This window comes from Squalius cephalus (assembly GCF_949319135.1).
Source record: "Squalius cephalus genome assembly, chromosome: 4".
Taxonomy (NCBI): domain Eukaryota; kingdom Metazoa; phylum Chordata; class Actinopteri; order Cypriniformes; family Leuciscidae; genus Squalius; species Squalius cephalus.
This window is the reverse complement of record NC_137125.1, coordinates 47,064,271-47,090,288: the sequence shown is the minus strand read 5'-3', so window position 1 is coordinate 47,090,288 and position 26,018 is coordinate 47,064,271. Positions and strand designations below refer to the sequence as shown.

Below are 26,018 nucleotides of genomic sequence, written 5' to 3'. Positions count from 1 at the left end.
CAAACGCTGCCTTAGCGTGCTCGACACCCAGACACACAAGACAGCGATTGTGCCCATCAGAGTCAGACACATATAGACCGCAACCAGAAATACACGGGCGAGGCATCTTTAAAAAGACGTGCCGCGTACAATGCTCTTTTGTGAAAGGAGATTTCTCCACAAATGCTGAAGCGACCAGGGAGATGAACACACACACTCTGGCAAATCACTGCACAGATAAGCAGGGAATGTGCACTCGCTGGAACTCGCTGTCACACCAAAACTTGGAGAGAGGCTCGTCTCGAAGAGAGTGAAGAGATAACTCAGAATTTGGCTGTGGAGTGAAGAATCAACTTGGCTCCAAAGCGAAAACATATCTGCATATTGCCGGCGTACTTCCTTATATACCCCCAGGATGGGGCGGAGATACGCTATGCAAATTCCGCAGACCCATGGCATTTCATTGTCATTGGCTCGTTTTATATACTCGAAGATGATAGGCTTTCTAAGCGAAACCCCATTCGTCGTCATCCGACATAACTCGGAGTGACAACGAAAGGGAACTGCGGGAACGTCTCCAAGATGCTTGAAGAAACCTCCTGCAAAGCTACCTGAAAAACTATGTGCAAGTGTACCTGGACAAAAGCCGTTTTAAACGCAAAGGGTCGTTACTCCATATATTGATTTTAATTAGTTAATAGAAGTTAAATCATAAATAAATTCAATTTGTGATTTTATTTTTGAAAGCATTGGGGGGGGGGGGGGGGGATTAACATGCCTGCACAGTACTGTATATTCAAAAATGTTCAGAAAAAATATTTTTGTATTGTAACTATCATGTTTTTTCACTGGAAGAGGAAATACATGTTTAAATGTCAAAAGATTTAACCCTGACCCCGATTCATAACCCTGAACTGTGGCAATCATGGCAATAAACAATGCTTACTAGAAATTATCAAAGGGAACTCTAAAAGTATCGTTTCAAAATGTTGCCAAATATTTCATGTATTTTGTTAAATAAAAAAATATAATTAAATTCCAGAAGCTGTAATGAACAGTGACAGTGGGTGTGGCCATCGAGTCAAACAGCTTCTCTGTCATCGTTTGACTCCTCCCCCACATCATCATAGTCTGCATTAAAGAAAGAGCAACAAAGGTGGCTAAATGGGACTACAGAGGTTGTCAGGGACATTAAAGACTTAAAGGATGCACTATGTCAGGATTCTGAGTCCTGATTTTGGGAAACTGTTCACAGTACAGACTGATGCCTCACAACATGGCATTGGTGCTGTAGCCTACTCCTTCAAGAGGAACAAGGTCAACTCAAGCCAGTTGTATACATCAGTAGGAAACTCCTGCCCAGAGAGGTAAACTATTCCACTGCTGAAAAGGAGTGGCTTGCTGTTAAGTGGGCCCTGGACTCTTTAAGGTATTAATTGCTCTGGACGAAAATTCCGGTTGGAAACTGACCACTGAGCATTGGCCTGGTTAGGCCGCATGAAAGACACAAATGCTCGCAGTGGTTTCTGGCCATGCAACCGTTTGATTTTGAGGTGCTGCACAAGTCAGGGTCACAAAATTACTCTGCAGACTTTCTCTCGAGGACACCACAGGCGGTGTCTGGAGAGGGAGGGGGAAATGTCACAGTGAGGCTCTGTGACTAGAGACTCTTATTTTGTAAAAGGACTCTTATTATGACCATGGACTGAGAAGATACATGCATACATAGAGTTTTCATACTAACATAACACATTATCTGTTTTGCGCAAATTTTAACACCAGTTAACACAGATATGTGTGTGTGACTAATTGTGTATTTAGTGTTGTTCCTGTCCTCACCATGCCCTTTTTCTTTAGTTTAATATTTAGTGAGTCATTAATTTCACTATGTTGATTTAGGTATTGTGTTAAGAAGTCAAACAAGACCGGTAACCATGTTAAATGTTTGTAGTTTTCAATTAACCACTTGCATAATATAAATTGTCATACTTACGTATACTGGAACATTTTCCCATACCAGCAGACAAAACCCGGTCACAGTAACCATAGATATATATATATAATATATATATCTATGACAGTAACTGCCACCATTTTTGAAGATCTCTTTCCCGCCAATAGAAGGCACAGTGTGGGGGAGATTTGTGTTCTCTTTGATTCTTCGTTAAACATTGTTAAACATTAATAATTACTTGAGTTTGTTTTGTTTCCAATGTTTATATATTTTTGTATTATTCTAACCGTTTATCTCTTTGTTACTGTTAAATCTATTTTTTTTTTTGTCTTTCTTAAATTTCTTTATTACCTTTAATCACTAAATGGTTTAGTCCAAGTAAGAGGGGCTTAGCCTTTTTAAGAGGGCGTCTCAGTGTTGGTAGTGTGAGTTGGTTTGTAGGTGTTGCTCTGTTTTGGGTCAATTTATTGGCATAGCCAAAAGTTTTTTTGCGAATAACTTTGAACAGTTTATTTTATTTTTGTTTTGTCTTTTTTGTATTTTCACTGTAAATACCACTTGCACTCTATTGGAAAACCTTTTTTTTTTTTTTCACTTATTGGAATAAACACAGAACTTTTGATTTTGTCACTTCATTTTTACGCCTCCATCTGCCGGTACATTCAGAGCAGTGGTGCTGCTACTGTTTGAAACATCTTTGGGGCCTCTTTGTGGCAGTTGACACACCCGTCTCTGTTTCAAGGTCTGTATTGACTCAGCAGAAAGATAGTGACTACTGCACACTGTGCGTCTCAGCATGCGCTGACCCCGCTCTGATTTTACTTGGCCTACCACTTCGTGACTGAGTTGCTGTTGTTCCCAATTGCTTTTACTTTGTTATAATACCACTAACAGTTGACTGTGGAATATTTAGTAGTGATGAAATTTCACAAATGGACTTATTGCACAGGTGAAAACCTACCACGGTACCATGCTTGAATTCACTGAGCTCCTGAGAGCGACCCATTCTTTCACAAATGTTTGTAGAAGCAGTCTGAATGCCTAGGTGCTTGATTGTATACAACTGTGGCCATGGAAGCGATTGGAACACCTGAATTCAATGATTTAGAGGGGTGCCTCAATACTTTTGGCAATATAGTGTAACCCCACTGCTGATGAACGGGACTCCTCCACCTTAAAGAGACACTTTACTGAGGAGACACACACATGATAAACTCACCCAGCCGTCATGAGAGTGAATGTGGGAAACACTTCAGTGTACATACAGCGCCAAAGTCTGACACCTGCAGAGAAGAGATACAAGCACTGATAACTAACTGCTGACCACAAACACTAAGACAGAGAGACATATCAAAATACTGCTACAGAATAACAGTTTACAATATTTCATAGAACTTTATTGAATTTAGCATTTTGTGTACAAAAAAAGTTTGCAACATTCCCCAATTTCACAATATAATAATAATGACATAATATCCATGCACAGTCAGTCTGATTTTAATTGCTAATTAGAAAACATTAAAATTAATAATAATAATAAAAAAAACCATTAAAATTGGATTCAAATATAAAACAAGTACATAAAACAAATGTACAAGTACAAATGTACATACTGTGTATGTCTGACTGTCAAAAAACCCTCTACAGGACATAAAGTGAACAACATGCTCTTCTGCTCAGTTCAAAGAGTCATTACATTCTTTTGAGGGAAAGATCCTTGATCACAGCTGCTGTAAACTTACTTCCCAAAGTACATTCCAACGTTCTTTAGCTAAATATATATTTCCACCATCAGTGGGTCTACATTCAAAAGAAATATGATATTTTTTATAGGTTGAAGATGCTTTGAAATATTAAAGACTGGAGCAGTGGAAGTTAAAGCATCCAAAATGTTACATAAAAGATTGGTGGACAGCAGTGGAAACTTGTATCTAAGACACTTAAACTGCAGAAAACTTAAAAGCTTTGAAAGGATTTGAGGCAGTGGGTGTGGTTTCAGTTATAAAGTCCCTCCCTGTTTTCCTGGCTCCTCCCCCACATCGTCATAGTCTGTTAGTAGAAAACAAGAGCAAATTAATTTATCAATAAATGCTTTAAAAAGTATTATAAATGAACACATCAAAATTGGCAGTCAAGTTAAATGAACTATCATGATCGCAGAAAATTATATTTGAAAGTGATTATAAAAAACTAAACGTAAACGTTCAGTGTAAGGTAAAAAGGTGTCCGTAACGTACCAAACATGTCACTATATTCCCTGATATTCTTCACATCATCATACTCCTCCTGAACACCCTCTGATATAAATGTGTCCATTATTAATTACATGAGTATAAATGCCACTATAATTTGACAATAGGACAATCAAATAAAGAAAAAAAAAATTAATTTGAGAGAGTAATTTGAATCCCACACCTGCTTTATCATTGGAGAATTGTCGTACAATGATGATATCATCATAATTTTCTGGCAAATCAAAAGAGACAAATAGACAAAATAATGAAAAATTAAATGCATCTATTAAATGTGCACAATTTGGGATTTTGAAACAGTGCAAATGTATAATTATGCATATAAATCTATATTGTTAAAACCTGTAAATGATAATAAGAAATAAACCTGTATCACGAGATCTCAGTCCAACAGTGATTATATCATCATAATTCTCAGGTGTGATTTGCTGCTCTTCTAAATGAGTTAACAGCAAGGAGGAAATAAACAAAAACTGCTTTAACTATTCAGAGGCCCAATAGTTCATTTAATTTAGTGAAATGAGTTAAAGTCACTGACCTTTATTTGGCCCTTCAGTGGTGATGTCATTATAGTAGTCAGGTGCGGCTCCTCCTGCAAAATTTGCTTTAAAAAGAGTAGATGAAAGAAACAAAAGATTCAATAAATCCTTATCTGAATTATTACATGATGCTGAATGGTTTATATAATTTAAACTTATAACCTGCTAAGTGAATGTTTTTAATTAATTTACTGTAACATTAATTTATTTCTGTATGTAGAAGATTAGATTTGAGTTATATTGATTTATACTTGAGTCCTCTAACCTGAAAGAAGCTCATCAGCATCTTCATACCCAGAATGCTGTTCTTCTGAAAGGACTCTTCCTATTATGGAGAAGTAGATTCATTCACACACATTCACAATCGTAAATCAGCCAAAATCTCCACTTCCTTTGAATCTCAACACTAACACTGTACAATTTCAGGTAACATACAAAAGTCCCACAAATGGATATGTGTGATTTACTCTACTCTCCGCTATGAATAAAGTGATTATGATCTCCTCAAGTCAGACTCTATGACATTTACTCACCCCTCTGAGTGAAGAAACTCTGTCTATTAGTGGGTCTGTGATGAAGCTCCTCATAAACGGCCTCAGTCGTCGTCTTGTGTCTCCTCTTAGAGAGAGCTGTGAGTGTAGACAGACAAACCTGCTGTCAGTTCACAACACATGACTGATCACACACTGAATAACACACAATATGACAGTCTCTGGATCTCTCCTACCTCTCCTCATCACTCTGTTCTGCTGAATCAGTATAAGCAGTGGCACTAAGAGCAGTAAGAGCAAAACTCCCAGTACAACCACAAGCACAGAGAGAGACACTGGAGGAGTTTGTGGAGGAGTGACTGATGTTGAGCGCACTGTCTGAGAAACTGGAGGAGAAGCTGATGTTGTTGTGGCAGGAGTAGTGGACACTGACAAATCTGGCAAAACAGACACAAACATTAAAAATCCTGCAAATAGTCAAAGATTATTAGCATTAAAATGACTAATATTGTTCAGTGTTTTGCTGTGACCTGCACAGGTGAGTCCAGCGTGCTCTTTGTGGGAGCAGTCAGTGTGGTTCTTCAGGGAGAGAGGACAGTCCCACATGTGAATCTCATTCCCTCTGCACTCGACTCTGTTCAGCCACACAACACCTTCACCAGCACCAAAGACTGAATTCCCATCAGCCCTCAGTGCTGCTCCACAACCCAGCTGCCTGCAGACCACCTGAGCATCGCTGATGTCCCACAGATCAGCACAGACTGAACCCCACACAGCGTTATGATACACCTCCAGCCTCCCAGAGCACCGGCCCAAACCTCCACTCAGTCTGAGAGGAAGGCGTTCTAAATTGCACATAGAAGACAACACATTAATATCCAGAAGAGTACTATTCTGGTCACATGACTGTTATGATGTTCTTTGCCATCAAATTAACAATGCCATCATACCTGAACACTGTCTCTGGTAGGGAGATGTAGACCATGTCAAATAGCTTCGAGGGGATTCAAGACTTTTATGTTCTGGATTCACAAGTTAGAGCATTATAAACATTATTCATTTTTGTTAATGTTTATTAATAAACATGCTAATGTTAACTAATGAAACCTATTTGTAAAGTGTTACCAAAAAAAGGATATGTCTCCATAATGCTGACAATTTACAGCAATGACTGTCTTTTGGCAGTGCCGCAGATGTCAAGAGTTCAATGTGAGTAGATGACATGAAGCGGCCTGAGTTAAACTACACTGATAACAGGTGGGCGTTAATTTCCCAATACAGCTGCAGATCGCAGTGAAGTTCAGTGGGATTTTTATCCCCAAAATAATAAGCAGCAGTCATATACCTTATTTGGGGAGTATTTTAACTAATGGTGCTGCAAGCCGTGCTCCGTTTGTCTCATCAGTATTTGGCACAGAATGCAATTCATACATGTTTGTGGGGTAGTGCTCAAAACAGAATTCCTTAATTTTTTTGGCTTGACCCTGAGCTTATTTGTATTCTTAGTAGTGTTCAAAAAGTTTCTGTTTAATTAATTCAGTTGCTGTTTTTATCTAGTATTAACATGGGTTACTATGGAGACCAGAAATAAAACTACAGACGTTCGAATCTGTCATGGCAGCACTCATTGGTTGCTCAGGAAAAAAGGTGGAGAATATATTATATTTGTCACGGTGCGCTCAACGACGCCTCCTCCTGGTTTCTCTAGATCACTCTCCCCTGAGTTCTAGGACTGATCACACTCATCACCTTCCATCCCTGTCTTATCCTCATTATCACTGCCACCTGTTCTCACTCAACTTCCCTTTATCTGGACCTCGCTCCCCTCTGTTCCCTGCGAAGTCTTGTTTCTGCCACGGCGTACAACTCTGAGCAATCTCCTGATATTTCCTAGTATTCCCTTTTTCTCGATCCTAGCCCGGTTCCAAGGACATTTGTATGAACGTTTGCTGCCTGCCCCGACCCTTGCCTGGTATCGACTCCGAGTTCTGGACTTCCCCTGAGTGCTTCTGCATTACCATTTCTGTTCTACTCTGTTTTCTTGTGTGTTCCAATAAAGTATCTGCACATGGATCCGAAAGCCTCTGCTTCACAATATTATACCTTACCTGAGCAGGTGATTTTGGCCACTTCATTTTCACCACAGTCATTCTTTCCCAAAGGTGTAGACGGACACTGCCACAGATTTGTATCATGTTGTCGACATTTTACTTTATCCAGCCAGTTGCGAGCTGATTCCACCCTTGTTATAGAATTGGAAAAAGCACCAGATCTTCCACAGTTCAGTTCTTGACAGATCAGACTCACTGTGTCTAGTTCCATCTGGTTCCAGCACACATTACCCCAGGATCCATTGTAGAAAACCTCCACATTCCCTTCACAGCCCTCAGTTAACCTGATCTCTTTAAACTCTAGATGGAAACATGAACACAACCTAATAGCTTTCATCGAACTTCTGATTTATTTCAACTACTGAATTTTACATATACTGTATATGGATGACTGAAATATACCAAATAATATTTTAGATTTTAAATGTTACAAAATAGTTTTGTTTTTTAGTTGTGTTTACCTGAGCACACGACTCCTACATCCTCCTTGTGTTGACAGTCATGTTTCCCCCAGCCTGGAGAAGAGCAGTTCCACAGGGACGTCTCATTCCCCTCACACTCCACCTCATCCAGCCATATGGGTCCAGAACCAGGACCAAACCAGGCTGGTACCTGCTGGTTACTGAGGGCCACTCCACACTGCAGCTGTCTGCACACCACATGGGCATCTTTAATATCCCAGGAGTCATCACACACTGTCCCCCATGAGCCGCTGTGAAAAACCTCCAGCCTCCCTGCACAGTCTCCCCCAGAACCCACCAGCCTGATGGACCCGCGACCTGATATTCAGAGAGAGAAAAACACATTATTGATCACTAACAACTGAAGAATCTGCACAGATGTTGTTGTTCTCACCAAGGCAGGTGATTGACAGCTGTTGTGTGGAGCTGCAGTTGAGAGTTAGTGGAGAGCTGCAGTTCCCCAGATGAGCTTCACTCCCAGAGCACTGGAAGCCCGTCACACACTCATGACTGTGTTCAGGACTGGATGAAGAGGAGCCGGAGAAGTTCAGCACAGAGCCACAGCCCAGCTGTCTGCAGACCACAGAGGATTCAGTGAGACTCCAGGAGTCCAGCAGAACTCTCCTCCAAACCTGATGGATGGAAACTTCCAGCTCCCCCTCACACTGTCTCTCTCCAGACAACCGCACCAGACCGTCATGAATAGCCAGAGAGGAATCTGAGGAGAAGATCTCATGTTTTACTAAAATAAGAATTGTGTTATAACATGGTGAAAAAGAGCATAATGCTCTGAGTATCAAATATAATTTTACCAGAGCAGACGACTCCAACATCTCGTCTATGAGAACATTCAGCTCGACTCCATGAAGAGACAGAACATTCTGAGAGTTTTGTTTCGTTCCCGTCACAATCAAATACATCAGCCCAGATTTCACCACTTCCCTTTCCAAACCAGTCTGATCCCACAACAGACACAGCAATCCCACAATTCAGCTGTCTACAGAGGACACTGGCAGCTCTCATATCCCAGCATGCATCACACACTGAACCCCACTCATTAAGGAATCGAAGCTCCACTCTTCCAGAACAAGAGTCTGAACCGTTCATCAGTTTGGCCTCTGTGTAACCTGAATAAAGAACATAGAGGTTAAAATAAAGTATAATGCAGCTGACAGAGAACATATACTGTTTTAAATACAAACAAAGAGACACTGAATATTTATAATTTACCAGAACAGATCAGACCCACATTATAGTCACTGGTACAGCTTTGTTTGTGTGATAATGAAATTGAGCAAAATGAAATCTGAGACTCATTTCCTCTGCACTGAATCTCTTGTGTCCACATCTGAGCGTCTCCTTTGCCAAAAGCATCTTCTCCCAGCACCTGTACAGGAGCCCCACAGTCCAGCTCTCTACACACAACCTCTGCATCCTGCTGGTCAAAGGCAGCGTCACACACTGAAACCCACGACTGATCATCAAGTATCTCTAACCTCCCAGAGCACAGGTGAGATCCATTAACGAGTCTGGAAGCTTGATGACCTGTTGTTAATATTACAGGAATGACAGTGCACAGTAGACAAAAACAAATACTTGATAGTTAAATACAATAAACATACAAACATTTTTTCCAAACAAATATTCTTTATATCACAACAAATGAATGGGCAATCAGTTAAATTATTACCCGAACAGATGACACTGGCATCATAACTATGAGTACAGACATGTTCGCTCCATCCTGCTGACCCACAGTTCTTCAGTGTGGACTCTGATCCAGTACATCTGATGTGATTCATCCAGATTTGTCCTGATCCTGGTCCAAAATGAGCATCACCCAGAGCATCTACAGGTTCTCCACAGTCCAGCTCTCTACACACCACTGCAGCATCAGCCAAATCCCAGTCATAGTGACACACTGTTCCCCACTGACCTCTATGAAGAACCTCCACTCTACCAGCACAGCGACTGTTGCCACCAGCCAACCTCACATTCTTTTTGTCTAAGTGACAGAAAAATACAGATAGAGACTGTGATTGCATCTCCGTAAGCACACTAGTTCGTGTATCAGAGGATTGTGTACACAAATTCTGCACTGGTAAAGCACACTGGCTCACTACACATGTGGACACTGATTTTTTAATTTCCGGTGATATGAGGTGCTTGTGCCATAAAACGTCAACACTGGTATTTATTAACAACACACATAACATCTTTCTGACATTTTTTATGCTGTTTAAAGTATGTTATGAAATATACTTTGTTGATATATACAGTGCCCTCCACAATTATTGAACCCCCTGGTAAATATGATCAAAATAGGCTGTAAAAAATAAATCTGCATCGATTATCCTTGTGATCTTTCATTCAAAAAATGTGCAAAATTCTAACCTTTCATTGAAGTAAAAGAATTGAAAGTGGGGGGAAATCACATTATGAAATAAATGTTTTTCTCCAAAACACGTTGGCCACAATTATTGAACCCCTTTTATTAAATACTTTTTGCAATCTCCTTTTGCCAAGATAACAGCTCTGAGTCTTCTTCTATAATGCCTGATGAGTTTGGAGAATAACTGACAAGAGATCAGAGACCATTCCTCCATACAGAATCTCTCCAGATCCTTCAGATTCCCAGATCCATGTTGGTGCTTCTCCTCTTCAGTTCACTCCACTCATCAGGTCAGGGGACTGAGACGGTCATGGCAGAAGCTTAATTTTGTGCTCCACAACAAATTTTTGTTTTGATTTTGATGTTTGTTTTGGATCGTTGTCCTGATGGAAGATCCAACCACGGCCCATTATAAGATTTCTAGCAGAAGGCGTCAGGTTTTGATTTTTTATCTGTTGATATTTGATAGAATCCACAATGCCATGTATCTGAACAAGAAGTCCAGGACCTCCAGCAGAAAAATATGCCCACAACATTAAAGATCCAATGGTATATTAAATTGTACACATGGGGTACTTTTTATCCTTGTGTTCACCAAACCCATCTAGTGTGTTTGCTGCCAAAAAGCTCTGTTTTAGTCTCATCTGACCACAGAACCCTGTGCGGTTTGAAGATCCAGTCGTGTCTGACAATTAAATTTGCTGGAATTTGTTTTTGGGTGAGCGAGGAGGTTTTTTTTTAAACCCTCCCAAACAACATGTGGGGATGTAGGGGTTGTTTGATAATTTTTTTTTTAGGCTTTCTGACCCTAAGACTCAACTAATCTCTGCAATTCTCCATCTGTGATCCTTGGAGAGTCTTTGGCCACTCAAACTTTCATACTCGCCGTGCATTAAGACAGTATAGACACACGTCCTCTTCCTGGCAGATTCATAACATCTTTAGTTGGTTATAACTTCTTAATTATTGCCCTGATGGTCAAAATGGGGATTTTCAATTCTTTAGCTATTGTCTTACAGCCACTTTCTAGTTTGTGATGCTCAACAATCTTTTGCTGCACATCAGAACTGTATTCTGTGGTTTTACTCATTGTGATGGATGATTAAGGGGATTTGGCCTTTGTGTTTCCTCATATTTAAACTTCTGTGAAACACGAAGTCATAGCTGGACAGTTTCATGTTCCTAGTCACCCTGGTGTACTAAAAAAGGTAAAATATTAATTAATATACTTCAGAGATATTTTACTCGTAAAAAATTCTAGGGGTTTCAATAATTGTGGCCAACATGTTTTGGAGAAAAACATTTATTTCATAATGTGATTTCCCCCCACTTTCAATTCTTTTACTTCAATGAAAGGTTAGAATTTTGCACATTTTTTGAATGAAAGATCACAAGGATAATCGATGCAGATTTATTTTTTACAGCCAATTTTGATCATATTTACCAGGGGGTTCAATAATTGTGGAGGGCACTGTATACTGTATATCTGAAACATTTTAGCCAAATTTTTATTATAAATATTTACTACACTGTTCACTATCTATATACTGATGTTTATACTGACATATTGGTTTGTGCGATTTGTTTTGCACTTAACAGAATTTCCATTAAGGGGAACGTAGTGAGCATCTGGTTTTTGGAGTGCATTGTGGGATTTTTAGGGAGCGAACATTCCAGTGAACTTGAAAGATTTTGTGATTGAGACAGACCTTAAAATGGCTGGCTCCTTGGTCAATGTTCTGACTGTGAAATATGAAGCTGACTGAGATGCACCCTATTAGTAAAAGGTATGATATTACTATATTCTTTTAACTCACCAGCACAGATCAGCCCCTGGTAATTATCATGTGAACAGCTGTTTTTGTGTAAGGATGTTGAACAGAGATGAATCTGAGACTCGTTTCCTCTGCACTGAATCTCTTGTGTCCACATCTGAGCGTCTCCTTTGCCAAAAGCATCTTCTCCCAGCACCTGTACAGGAGCCCCACAGTCCAGCTCTCTACACACAACCTCTGCATCCTGCTGGTCAAAGACAGCGTCACACACTGAAACCCACGACTGATCATCAAGTATCTCCAACCTCCCAGAGCAACTCGAGTTTCCAATAAGCCTGACACCTGAAGTAGCAAGAGATAATAAACCTTTCAATTTTGTTTATCTAAAGGTGTGTAATTCTTGTCATTATTGTTTTACCATAAATCACCACTTATTAATGTGAAAAGAGTAAAACAGTCAAATTACTCAATCTCTCATGTCAATCCATATCATATGACTTTCATTTTTATGTCACATAAAAGGGGAATTTTACAGAATATCCTGGTACTCTTTTCAATTTAATGAAAGTAAAAAAAAAAAAAAAAAAAAAAAAAAAAAAAACGTTTTGTGCTCTACAGAACAAAGTCATAGAAGTTTGAAAGACAAAGTAAATGATGACTGATTTTTCATTTTTGGTTTAACTTTCCCTTTAAGGCAGTTGAATTATCAGTGATGTAAAAACAGTGCAGGGTTTGGAGCAGTTTACCTGAGCAGATTACTCCTGCATCTTTAGTATGATCACAGTCATAAAAACCCCAATTTACTGTTCCACAGTTCTTCAGTGTAGATTCTGATCCCGAACATAACGTGCGATTTCTCCAGATTGGTCCTGATCCTGGTCCAAAATGAGCATCACCCAGAGCATCTACAGGTTCTCCACAGTCCAGCTCTCTACACACCACTGCAGCATCAGGCAAATCCCAACCAGCACCACACACTGTTCCCCACTGACCTCTATGAAGAACCTCCACTCTACCAGCACAGCGACTATGACCAACCAGCCTTACTCTTAAATTGTCTATAAAATAAATAAAGAGGGAGTAAAGACATATGGACAAAAGGAAAGAATGAGGAAAAAATTATCACAATAAGAGAAAAAACTATTATAAAATTTACTAATATTTAGTGTAGATTTTGGGAACATTACATTTTCTTTCAGTTTATTTAAAAAAGGCTCAAACCTGAACACACCAGTCCAACATAATTTTCATATGAACAGTTGTTTTCTTGTGATGGTGATGTTGGACAGAGGTGAATCTGAGACTCATTTCCTCTGCACTGAATCTCTTGTGTCCACATCTGAGCGTCTCCTTTGCCAAAAGCATCTTCTCCCAGCACCTGTACAGGAGCCCCACAGTCCAGCTCTCTACACACAACCTCTGCATCCTGCTGGTCAAAGGCAGCGTCACACACTGAAACCCACGACTGATCATCAAGTATCTCTAACCTCCCAGAGCAGCGAGAACCTCCAACCAGCCGGACTCCTGAAAGAACAACACAGGAAAAAAGTAAGTAAGGGATAATGTATAGCGAGGCGGTTGTTACATAGCGAATACAACCCCGACAGGCTGATGCGGGAGCCCAACGCAAAGCGGAATCATATAATTAATATATCAATCAACGAGAAATCATATTTTCCTTTATCTTCTGAAATAAAATATATTTATTATGAAAACATATTATACATGTCAGCAAAACTTTTTCCCAGTCCAAAAGGACTTGAAAGTAACCTACAAATACAAAATCTTTTATCTACAAAACAGTGTATAGTTATTGTTACTGTAAAAATCCAAATGCATTAGATGACCGTCCACATTTCAACATTTTCATGTCAACAATGTCTATGAATGAATCCTATCAGGGAATTACATTAGAATGTAGAGTTAGAAACAAGCTTCTAAATTTTATTTTTAACAAGGTCTCTGATTATTACAGTCTGACCTTAACAGTTTGTGCTGTCAAAAAGAAGCTGGAAAATGGTCACAAAAAATGAAATTATGACTGCTTTTGGTGCAATTGTTAAGACAGGATTTTTAGCTTTAGTTTACCTGAACAAATGACTTGAGCGCTCTTATCAAGACACACATCAAGATCAGTTGATTGTATGAATCCACATTTCTTAAGTGTAGACTCTGATCCAGTACACATTGCATTTTTCATCCAAAACGGTTTTGATCCCAGTCCAAAATGAACATCATACAGAGCATCTACAGGTTCTCCACAGTCCAGCTCTCTACACACCACTGCAGCATCAGCCAAATCCCAACCATCACCACACACTGTTCCCCACCGACCTCTATGAAGAACCTCCACTCGACCAGCACAACGACTGTGACCATCAACCAACCTCACATTTCTTATTTCTATGAATGTAAGAGAAAAGGTTATTGTAAATTTAAATTGTTATAATAAAATGAAATGAAATGTACTTTGTTGTACTTTGAATTGTTACCAGTACACAGCAAAACAATGTTGTGCTCATGTGAACAGTTGTTGTCATCTAATGGTGATGTTGGACAGAAGTGAATCTGAGACTCATTTCCTCTGCACTGAATCTCTTGTGTCCACATCTGAGCGTCTCCTTTGCCAAAAGCATCTTCTCCCAGCACCTGTACAGGAGCCCCACAGTCCAGCTCTCTACACACAACCTCTGCATCCTGCTGGTCAAAGGCAGCGTCACACACTGAAACCCACGACTGATCATCAAGTATCTCTAACCTCCCAGAGCAGCGAGAACCTCCAACCAGCCGGACTTCTGAAGAACAACACAGATCAACAAAAGCATGGCTTATTTATGGGGCTTCAAGATAATGATTTGTACATTCAAAGCCATTTGGTTTTTAGTCTTATAATGAATAAAGTAAAAACACAAAAGAAAACCACAACAAATATAAATATAAAAATGTATTTATTATTGAAATCAACATTATAAAACTTAAAAAACTAACTAACTAAATTAGAAGACATTCTGGAAGCGCATATTAATTTTAATATGTAAAATATTTACCTGAGCAAATGACTCCAGCATCATTAGTATGATCACAGATACTTTTACCCCATCCTGTTGACCCACAGTTTTTCAGTGTAGACTCTGATCCTTTACACATGACAAAACTCAACCAGATTTGTCCTGATCCTGGTCCAAAATGAGCATCACCCAGAGCATCTACAGGTTCTCCACAGTCCAGCTCTCTACACACCACTGCAGCATCAGGCAAATCCCAGTCATCTCCACAAACTGTTCCCCACTGACCTCTATGAAGAACCTCCACTCTACCAGCACACCGACTGTGACCATCAACCAGCCGCACATTCACACTGTCTAAATATTAAGCAGTAACAATGAGAGATTAAATATTAAGGGATGACAGTTCAATTTATAGCATTACAAAGTGGGACAGCTGGGAAAATGGTAGCCTATTTAAAGTATTTGGTAGACTCCATTGAACTCCATTTTATGTCCTAAACACTCGTTTTTTGGGGTCGAGAGCTAATAAAAACTTATTTCTGGGTTTTTTAGCTTGTTTGCTGTACACCTTGTCATACAGCAGCTTTTAGGCATTTTTCTGTCTTTTGTTAGAAGCAATAAATGACAAGGAGGCAGCCTCTCGCATTGCAAAGTCAATGGAGACGGTTGGATTGTTTTCCCCCTTGGTGTGGGCGTGGCCTAAATGCGCTCTGTCTCTATAGAGAGCCTAAGTCCCTCCCCTTCCGGTCGACCACCATGGGACCTTATTTCGGAAAAATATTGTATGGTAGTCAATGGCGAGAGACAACAAATATTTTGATCTCGTTTGAATTGTGCCCTGAATTACACATATGATGTTTGTCAATTTAAAAGATACATTTTAAAGTCAAGAAAGTCGCAGCTTGATGTAAAACTGCTGAGGTATAAGACTGTGAAAATACGTAATTACAAAGACTACAAACCCAGAAGGCGCACATGCGACGTCATACCTTTTCTCTCAATGAATGAAGCTAACTTTACTGAAGCTAACGTCTGTCATGTTTTCTATAGTCTTACATTATAATCGTAACGTTACACCGTCATGCCTGAGTGTTTTGAGCCAGAATACACACATACGAGCAACGGATCTTGTGACGTACATAGTGCGAGACGAGAGATGTAGTTCATTGAGCGATTTTCACATAAAACTAAACGTTACTCTTCTGTTTTATGACAAACTGCGACTTTCTTGACCTTCATAATTACCTTTTAAATTGACAAACATCATATGTGTAGTTCAGGGCACAGTTCAGACGGAATAAAAAGATAAGTTATCTCTCGCCATTGACTTCCATACATATTTTTTTCGAAATAAGGTCCCATGAGCCGGAAGCGGAGGGGCGGGACTTAGGCTCTCTATGCCTTTTCGTTGTTCCTTCAAACAGGGTGTGACACAGCGAAAATTTACTCCTCCTTTGATGACGCATATCGGCGGGACTTTTAAAGGTAAGACTATTTTGTTGACATTATCGTTTCAGAGGAGTTGTTAAACAGAATTATGTAACTTAATTAAAGCCCCACTAGGTAAGAATTCCGTTTTGGTCAAACAACGACCCCTAGAGTCGCTGTGGAGTACTTGTATTTAACGTTACTGTCGTAAATACCACTCACGCAGAGCAGTCTCTTCACTCACGGCCTGATCCCCTCCCCCCTGTATACCGGTCCCTGTTCAGTCTGATGGAAGCTGTAACGAGTGGAAATAAGGTGTGGCCCCTTTAAGAGCTGCGCGCGCCCATAGACTGTAAAAAAATATGGACAAAGCGTCTGTGACGTCACCCATAGACTTTCTGAAGAACGGGTTTGAAGGTTTGAAGCCGTTTATGGGGGGTATGGGCGGCGCCATCTTGGAAAATCCTAACCCCGCACACCTTCTAACGCAGCGCGCGTCACTCAGCTCGCTCTGCTACACCGGTTATCTCTGTGTATATTTTAGGCAACGAAATATATTATAAAACACCATACTAACTCTTTTCGTTTTCATTTAAAGAAATCTTAAACATTATAGCCACACAAATGTGGTTCAGGCAACGCGTATTGATTATATTCACTGCACATAACGTTTGCCTATTTATGAAAAAACAAAATATAAAACACAAACCTGCCTCTTTTCATTTTAAATATAATATAAAAATATTAAACATTTTATGGTCCAGGCAATATGTGCATTTGTACTAAACAACAGATTTTGCAGTAAACAACATTACAGATCATCTTTGTTGTATTAAAATTTAAAATGACAAAACTCAACCCAGTCTCTTTTTGTTAAATTTCAGTTTTATCATTATTAGCCATTATAAAAGTATAAGTAAAAGGTATAAGAAGCTATACAAATAAAGCAAACAATTCAGTCAAACATACAAAGTCAGCGCTCTAGTCTAACCATAACTTACATCGGTAAAGTTAAATAGCTTATAAAGTTATGAAACTTCCCCTTAGCCAAAACGATTGCCCAGGGAAAAAATTATAGATTGACGAGACCAAAAATCGCCCATTAGATATACACAAGACGAATTATATCTCATGTTTAACCACTACAGAGACGCCAGAGTCCGCGGCATTGGCAGCAAACCTAGCCGAGGAAAGGCTGCTCCAGGCGGGGTACATGAGCGCCCGGTCATCGCTGGATCAACTGGATAAAATTTTCATAAATCTTTAAATAAACCACAGATTTGAGCTTTAAACAACTACATTCTCGCCTGAAAAACTCTTAAAACTACATTTCATGATACAGAAACAGTAGTATTATATGTCAACTGTATTAAAAAATGGCGCTTCTTGTTGTCATTCTCCGTGGCGCTGCCTTGTCAGCTGTCAATCAAGCTGTCAATCAAAGTTAACCACACCCTTATTGTCATACATTTTATATCTAAATACGATCTAAACTAACGAGTTAGAAAAAAATTCACCCCCCTCACAGTTGTCAGGCTCTCGGAAGCTATCGAAAAATACAATAAAAGTCCATGGGACCAACCTGTAAAAACATGAATTTATGATGTGAAAACGGACATTTTAACATGGGGGCTATGGACATTTGCTCCCTTTTGGGACCTGCCCCTAGCGGATTTTCAATGTATTGCAGTTTTTCGCACTTCCGGGTAGGCTTCATTTTTCAGATCAGAATGTTGCCGCTTGCGCGCGCCCTGTTTAACTGTCCCGTAAGCGGGTTGTTTCTGTTTGATGCTCATTCTTGTCATATTTTTGTCTATCAAGTAATGCTGTGGATGGTAGAACGTGTGACAGACAGTTACACGAGTTCGATTGGGGAATAAACACAACGCGTTACAAATCGAACATCGAACAAGCATAGCTAGCCTCCGAAGATGTCTACTAATCAATCAACAAGAACGCCAGGTGCTTTTTAGCTCACACCAACGAGTGAAAGCTTGTCCGAGTGATATACAATATAAGCAATATAACGTTAACGTTACTTACAAGTCCAACAGCATGTGAGGACGTGTTGAGGGAAGTGAGGTAGCCTATGCCGTAGAGCAGTCGAATTTTGTAGTTCTTTTTGTTCTGGGGTTACTACCCGAAACCCGAAGTTTAAAAGTACGATTAAAAACTATACAGACCCCGTCAGGCTATGGCAGACGTGTCATTCAACCTATTGTAAGTCGATGTACCATCACAAGAGTCTTGGAAATATATTATGAAGGTTGAAAAGTTACCTAGTGCTGCTTTAAGCAAAAATAAGTCTTATAAGGGTCAAATAATTTTTTCAAAACATGCTCTACCAAACGGTTGAGTTGTCATTTTATGGTAACGTTAGAGAAGCTAGCTAATGTTGCTAAAATTAGCTAATGTTGGTAAATGAGCTATTTATAATGAACAAAAGGGTTAGTGTTGTTAAAATTATTCATTTAATATTATTCAATTACATATTTGATGAAAAATATTTGATCAATATCATTTTTTCACCATTTCTGTACTGTATATGGTAAATATCAAGAATTAATTTGAAGAATTAATACCAATTCTGGTGTTACTATTAATTTCATAATTTAAAATTGACTGTTTGTGTATTACTATATGACTAGCATTGTAAGAGGTTCATGGTTTGTAATACAAATTGTTTTCTTTATGTTTTAGACATGATAGATGGACGCCAAATCATTTTACGGTTCAAGACCACGCACTTTTCAGGCCCTTGTGCCTGAAAATCCTGAGGACTCAGATGCGGACCACCAAAACCCATTTGTGCTGTTGCATGACCACCAAAACCCATTTGTGCTGTTGCATGACCACCAAAAATGGTGACACGCTCACTAACTCTCACACACACACACACACAAACTCACGCACATACACCCACACAAGCACTCACTCACTAACACACACACACACACAAGCACACACTCACTCACTCACACACACACTTTCTTTCACACACACACACACACACTGACACGCTCACTAACTCACACACACGCAAAGACACGCTCACTAACTCACACGTAGACACACACAGACACGCTCACTAAATCTCTCTCTCACACACACACACACACACACACACACACACAAGCACACACTCACTCACACACACACACGCACAGACGCTCATTAACTCTCTCTCACACACACACACACACACGCACACACACACACACATGCTAAGACACGCTCACTGACACACACACACACACACACACACACACACACACACACACACACACACACACACACACACACACACTCACTATCTCTCACATACACACACAAACACACACACACACACACACACACACACACACACACACACACACACACTTAGAGTTCTTGGGTTTAGAGTTACAGTTTTTTACAATCACTTTGTTACTATTTTCAGAACCTTGATGTCATTTTTCACAACTCTAGACACAAAACTCACAACCAATGATCAAAATGCACATTTTTCAAAACTCTAACCCTTTTCTCAATTGCTTGGATACAATACACATAAAACTTTGATCAGTTGTTCATTCAACAAAAATCACCTGTTCAATATGACACAACTTAAAGGTGGTATCAGCGATTTCAGGCCCAAACATAAATGATCACATTCATCTAATATTTCCAAACGATCCGCTAGCTGCCCGCCCCATTAGCATGCCGTCAAAAAAAATGCGTCTCTCTAGGTAGCCTAGGCTCTGAGATCTGCACACAAAAACAGTTGGTATCAACATCACTCAAAACCAAAATAAATAGTGTTCCAACCAATCATCGACAGGGGCGGGTGTTATGAGGTTTTGCGCTCGTGCACGGCTGCCTATGACGGCTGCACGCGAAAACCTCACAACACCCACCCCTGTCGGTGATTGGTTGGAACACTATTTGTTTGGGTTTTGAGTGTTTGGCTAAAACGGGTGAAAACAACTGTTTTTGTGTGCAGATCTCAGAGCCTAGGCTGCCTACAGAGACGCGGTTTTTTGACGGCATGCTTATGGGACGGGTAGCTAGCGGATCGTTAGGTAAGATTAGATGAATGTGAACATTTATGTTTGGGCCTGAAATCGCTGATACCACCTTTAACATCAAAGTACTACTATTTCAAAAGGCAATTCACACATTACATTTCAAATGAGTGTCTATTCATTTCCTTACATTGATCTAACTATCAATTGATACAACTGGTCAAAATGATAAGTTACTGTTGCTTTACTCTTAATGCATAGTTGTATGGAAACAGACAAACAATCTTCCATGTTTAAATCATGAAAGTTTCAAGATAACGAGATTCATTGTCACCAATTAGCGTGGGGCATGAACCAATTAGACTACAATATTCATGGATGTAGCCTAATATTTTATCATAATGCTTCTTCAGACACTGTGTCTATGGTCCCAAATACTGTACCACCTTGTCAGACTATTTACAGTATTGACAGTACTGCACTGTATAGATAATCACTCCTGTTTTGTTTCTTACAGTACAAGCAAGCAAGTTGAGGAACACTGCATTTGATGTTTTACAGTACTGTCTTTTCTTTTCTATTTCATAGCTAATTATTTTTTGCTTTGATTCAAATAAACCTATGTTGTGATTGTACTGTAGTATTTTGCATCAATATATTACAAACTTTGTTCAATGATTCCACTGTGTCTGTAGTATTCTCTCTACTACTGCAGTACCTTTACAGAGATGTATTTACTGTACATGTAGTACCATAATGAAACCTGTATCACCTATTTTGTTCTACAATATTTAATGATTGTATGAACAATAACACAGTGAAACTATCGGTTGCTTGTGTGTGGGTGATCTATAGTTATGTTTCAATGATATTTCACAGTAAATTTGTTTTTTGAACAAATGATTGTGCAAGTGCAAGATTTCTTTAAAGATGTGAATGCACAATGCAATGTTTTGAATATTAGACAGCCTGTGTTACAAGTGATAACCGTTTTGAGTTTTGTGTCTAGAGTTTTGAAAAATGACATCAAGGTTCTGAAAATAGTAGCAAAGTGATTGTAAAAAACTGTAACTAACACAGACACACCCTCACTAACACACACACACACACACACACATGTCTGGTGTACTATCTTTGTGGGGACTCTCCATAGACGTAATGGTTTTTATACTGTACAAACTGTATATTCTATCCCCTTACACTGCCCCTATCCCTAAACCTACCCATCACAGGAGACATTCTGCATTTTTACATGTTCAAAAAAACTAATTCTGTATGATTTATAAGCTTTTGTACCCATGGGGACCTCGATTTAGGTCCCCACGGTGACACGAGTCCCCATGAGTCTGTGTGCATTCAGGTTTAAGTCCCCACCGGTGTAGAAAAACATGTCCACACACACACTTGATGTGTTTGGAGCCATCAATAGCAGCCATCAGATTTTTTATTGGTCAAGAAATTGCACTTGTTCTGAATATTGTTCTTTTATTATGAACAGACGTCTCAACCGTTTGGTAGAGGACTGTATCTAAAATACTGTAGGGTCTAATTTTAAAAAAAAATATTGATTGTTGTTATTGTTATCATAATTGAATAAAAAATGCAAATAAATAATTTTTCCTTTGCTTTTTTCATGGTGCGTACCTTAAAGGGTTAATGAGACAGTGAGTATTTTAAAGTTTACAGAAAACCCCTTTTTTTTAAGGGGGAACAAGTAGAAATTTTATGTTTAGGTAAAAAAAATATACCACAAATTATGTTGACTGAGCTTAAACTATATTAAACTAGGTGTATTCTTTTAATATATATATTTCCCCTCTATATAGTTCTTCTGTAGCTGAGGTCTTGGCATTGTTTAAAACTTGTTTGTTGTCTTGTTTGTCACAACTTCTTGACATAACATTACACAGCATTTATCCTGCTGGATTATGAATGAGTGATTATTTTTCTTTTTTTATAAAAATGTTCATGGGACTTGCTCAAGCTAACATGTCTGTCACTAATATTTCCAAATCAATGTTTATCAAATCAGAACTCCAAATATGTGATCAATTTTACGACCAGCCAACTCGAGGGACAGAGATGCCTGCATGGTTATAGAATAATGTTTGACACATGGCGATTAAATCGTTTTCATCCAGAGAAAAGGTGATCAATGTTTTTTTTTTTTTTTTTTTTAGATAACAGAAGATTGAGACAACATTTACAATCTTGATTTCACATGAAAAATTTAATTGCTATCAAAAGACAACAAGACCAAAAAACTACAGTAATGGCCTCTTAGGGTTTTAATTAATAAATATGAATATGATTTTGATAACAATATATTGTATTGAATAAAAAAAGAAGACACTCATGTAAAACTTATTTGTAGCTCTTTATAAATTAAAAGGACAGAGAGAGAAAGAGATAAACTGCATGTTAAACACAGGAGAACATTTAATATATTGTGACAATGTGATTACACGGGCATCTAAAAAAACACACATTAGTTATAGTTTAATTTTAAGATCTTAAACAATATAGCATTTAACCCATCATTAAAAAAATAAAAAATAAAAAATCTCTTTCATTGTCTACTTACCAGCTGTGATGAGTATTATAATTGAAGACAGTAAAATGAGTGTCAGGCATCTCTCCATCTCTCTCTGCTTGATTAATTCAACATCCAGTACAAGCTTCTCCGCACTGATGATACAGAAGTACAGGCGTCCTCTCTCAGCCCCCTTAATAAGAGAGAAAGAGGTTCAAAACCCTCCAATCACACTCGCTGTTACCTTATTAGACAGAACAGAGGAAATCATCAAACAACTTCAGTGACAAATCAGACCAGGCTTTAATGATCTTCTCTATATATATCTAACAGTCAGTGCAGATGAACTCCTCCTCCCCACCCATCAAGAGGGGATGCAGAAACACACACACACGGCTTACAGGAGACCGGAAACTCTCCAGTTTATTTACAGCATCAAAGCCCAACACCTGCAGAGAAGAGATAAAAACACTGATAACTAACTCTGAACACTGTCTATTAGATATGTTAGTATGACATTAACAAAACAGCCATTAAAAATGTAAATGTTAACCAAGAGCACAGTGCACAAGCCTTTATTAAACTAACGAAAGGCAGAAAAGACCCTTAAACTACTTCCCCTTAAAGCTAATTTTGTGAAAGCTTTCATATGTATGAATCAAAAACATTGTAACTATTGTGAAATTTACCTAATTTAACCAAAAGTGGTTTCTTTCAGGTGGCCCACAAACCATAATTATCAGTGAAGATAAGCACGTTGTTCACCTTGTGACCAGCAGACAGACCCAGTGAACTACATTTCTGCTAAAGCACCTTGTTTTGCAAATTCATACTCCCACAGAGAAGTAACAGGCGTTGTATATTTGATAGGGGATGGATATGGATCCTTATCAAGACACTTCCCGGCAAGCAATTTTGCATTTAAAAAACGTCTAATAGCCGTCTAAACACAGCCCGACGTCTAGGCTAAAACAAGGCTAATTTTGGGCTGTCAGTGAAAACCTAATAGACGTCTAAACGTAGCTCAAAAATAGACTAGACGCCAATTAGACCGCCATTGAACGTCTAATAGTGAATATTAGTCTAGGCTAAAACAAGGCTAAATTTGGGCTGTCAGTGAAAATCTAATATAAACGTAGACCAAGAATAGACTAGAAGTCAAATAGACAGCAAATTAATTACTACATATAGACAACAAAATACAAATACAACTTAAGGATTCTGTTTACTCAAATATAACGCACATACATGACAATGCATCCAAAAAAGAAATAAATTCAACTTTTACACAAGTTGACAGTTCCCTAGCACTGCAGAATTATTCCAATATAACAATAGGCCTATATACATTCAACAAGCCAACATAAATACCAACGAACAAACATGGATATAAAAAAAATATATAGTAGTGTTAGGGGTTAACAGTTTAGGACCCAAGGACCAGATGTTTGGAAGACCCGGAGTCAGAATTATTAAAAATTGAAGAAAAGTTTACTGAAGATAGTTTGCAGTTTCATCAGCAGAAGTCAGCTTCAAGACTCACACAGGAGTTCGTAGGCCGCCCCGCTTACAGTTACAAAAACCACAGCAGTTATACCATTTCCAAGGTCTAAGCTACGTCATTGCTTACAGGTTGAATGATTCTGATTGGCTAAGAAATTGATAAACAGTAATTTTCCACACATATACAGATAGACTGAAGCATATCTCCTTAGACTATGCAACTGACACTCAGACCCTGAAGTCAGGCACGTCGTGACCTTCCAGGTCGCAGATTTGGGTTGCTGGGTGCCAGAATGTCTCGAACAACAATGCCAGTGGTTCCTTAACCTGTAAGCAAGAAGACTCACACACAACGACACACAGCTTTTCCAAGGTTGGATTTGGGCAGGCTCTAACTATAAACAGGAGTCTCGTCTCAAAACATCAAGATAATGCGTTATTTCTCAAGGAAGGATACATTTTAGTCTAAGTAAGGCTTTAACAAAGAAATGGTCACTTAAACTATTGGCTTCAATGACCCCTATGTGTTTTAACTTGAAGACCTTTCTCAAACACAAAACCAGTCCCTATTTAATTTCTGGAAGCTGGGATAAATAGGCAAGCAATGTTACTGCATTAAGATATCTAATACAGACATTAAAGAATACACGAAAATAACATTTCAGTAATCACACTGGTAACTTCTATAACAAAGTAAAAGAGAAGTCATTCAACTCATTTGATATTTAGAAGGAAAAGTATTGATTAATACCTTGATTATAATCACTCATTACATATACATTGAAGCAGCAGTGGATTCCAATCCACCCCCTTCAGTAGTAAAAATACTGTCCGGAAGAAAGGAAGAAATTTGCTCACACTCCAAGAATTGTCACAGGTCGGGGTGGGCCAAGCCAAACTGCACCCACCCCTGGAGACCGGGTACCACCTCGAGGAGCGTGTCAAGGACCAGACAGACAAGAGAATAAAGGAGTAACAGTTTCTTTAAGTTAAAAGCAAATAATTTGAAAAGTCCTACTTAAAATCTTCCTTCTGGTCGCCAGTAGCAATTCGATGGCCCCCTGGGCCGTAGAGGGAAGAACGTTCGTGGCAGCCCTGCAGCTCGTTGAAGAGGGATCAGAGGGAACTCACACCGTCCAGGTAGGTAACTGGGTAAGTACTCTTTACAGGACCCTCGAGGAAGTCGTGGTTATACGGACCCCATTCGGACTGGAACCAGGTAGTACTCGCGGCGGGGATAGAACTAGTCCCGGATGCTGCCCAGAGGCAAGTACCCAGGGAGCGGTGATCTCAAACTCGAACGGATCACAGGGTGGCGAGCGGGCCAGGCCAGGAGGGGAAGCAGGTGAGTATATCCTGGCAGGTGTCCTCTGGGCCAAGCCAAGTGGAACGGGGGCCTTGAGCCGGGACGGGAGAGAACCTTGGACAACCGGACGACACTTCGATCGAGGTACGTGCCGCAGCTATTCTCTTTCTTCTCAACAGCGGCAGCAGCTTGCAACGCGGGCATGGAGGGCCACCAGGCAAGAGGACACTTTAAGTGAGACGCTCCCTCTCGGCTGTGCACTGCAACAATACAACAGGGTTC

The 26,018-nt window shown here is 39.3% G+C and overlaps 1 protein-coding gene across 1 annotated transcript; it reads right to left on the bottom strand.

Annotated features, from left to right (window-relative positions):
* Positions 1 to 4,715: 4,715 nt before the first annotated feature.
* LOC307157029 (scavenger receptor cysteine-rich type 1 protein M130-like) lies at positions 4,716 to 25,940 on the bottom strand (the record flags this gene model as incomplete). Its single annotated transcript, XM_079868774.1, has 17 exons — positions 4,716 to 4,789; positions 4,990 to 5,049; positions 5,258 to 5,353; positions 5,452 to 5,652; positions 5,746 to 6,060; positions 7,324 to 7,626; positions 7,788 to 8,105; positions 8,164 to 8,505; positions 8,723 to 8,914; positions 9,018 to 9,323; positions 12,701 to 13,012; positions 13,176 to 13,478; positions 15,002 to 15,316; positions 22,979 to 23,120; positions 23,329 to 23,376; positions 24,665 to 24,757; positions 25,740 to 25,940. 17 exons carry the CDS (start codon positions 25,938 to 25,940, stop codon positions 4,716 to 4,718), a joined length of 3,621 nt encoding a protein of 1,206 aa, XP_079724900.1.
* Between the last annotated feature and the right edge of the window lie 78 nt (positions 25,941 to 26,018).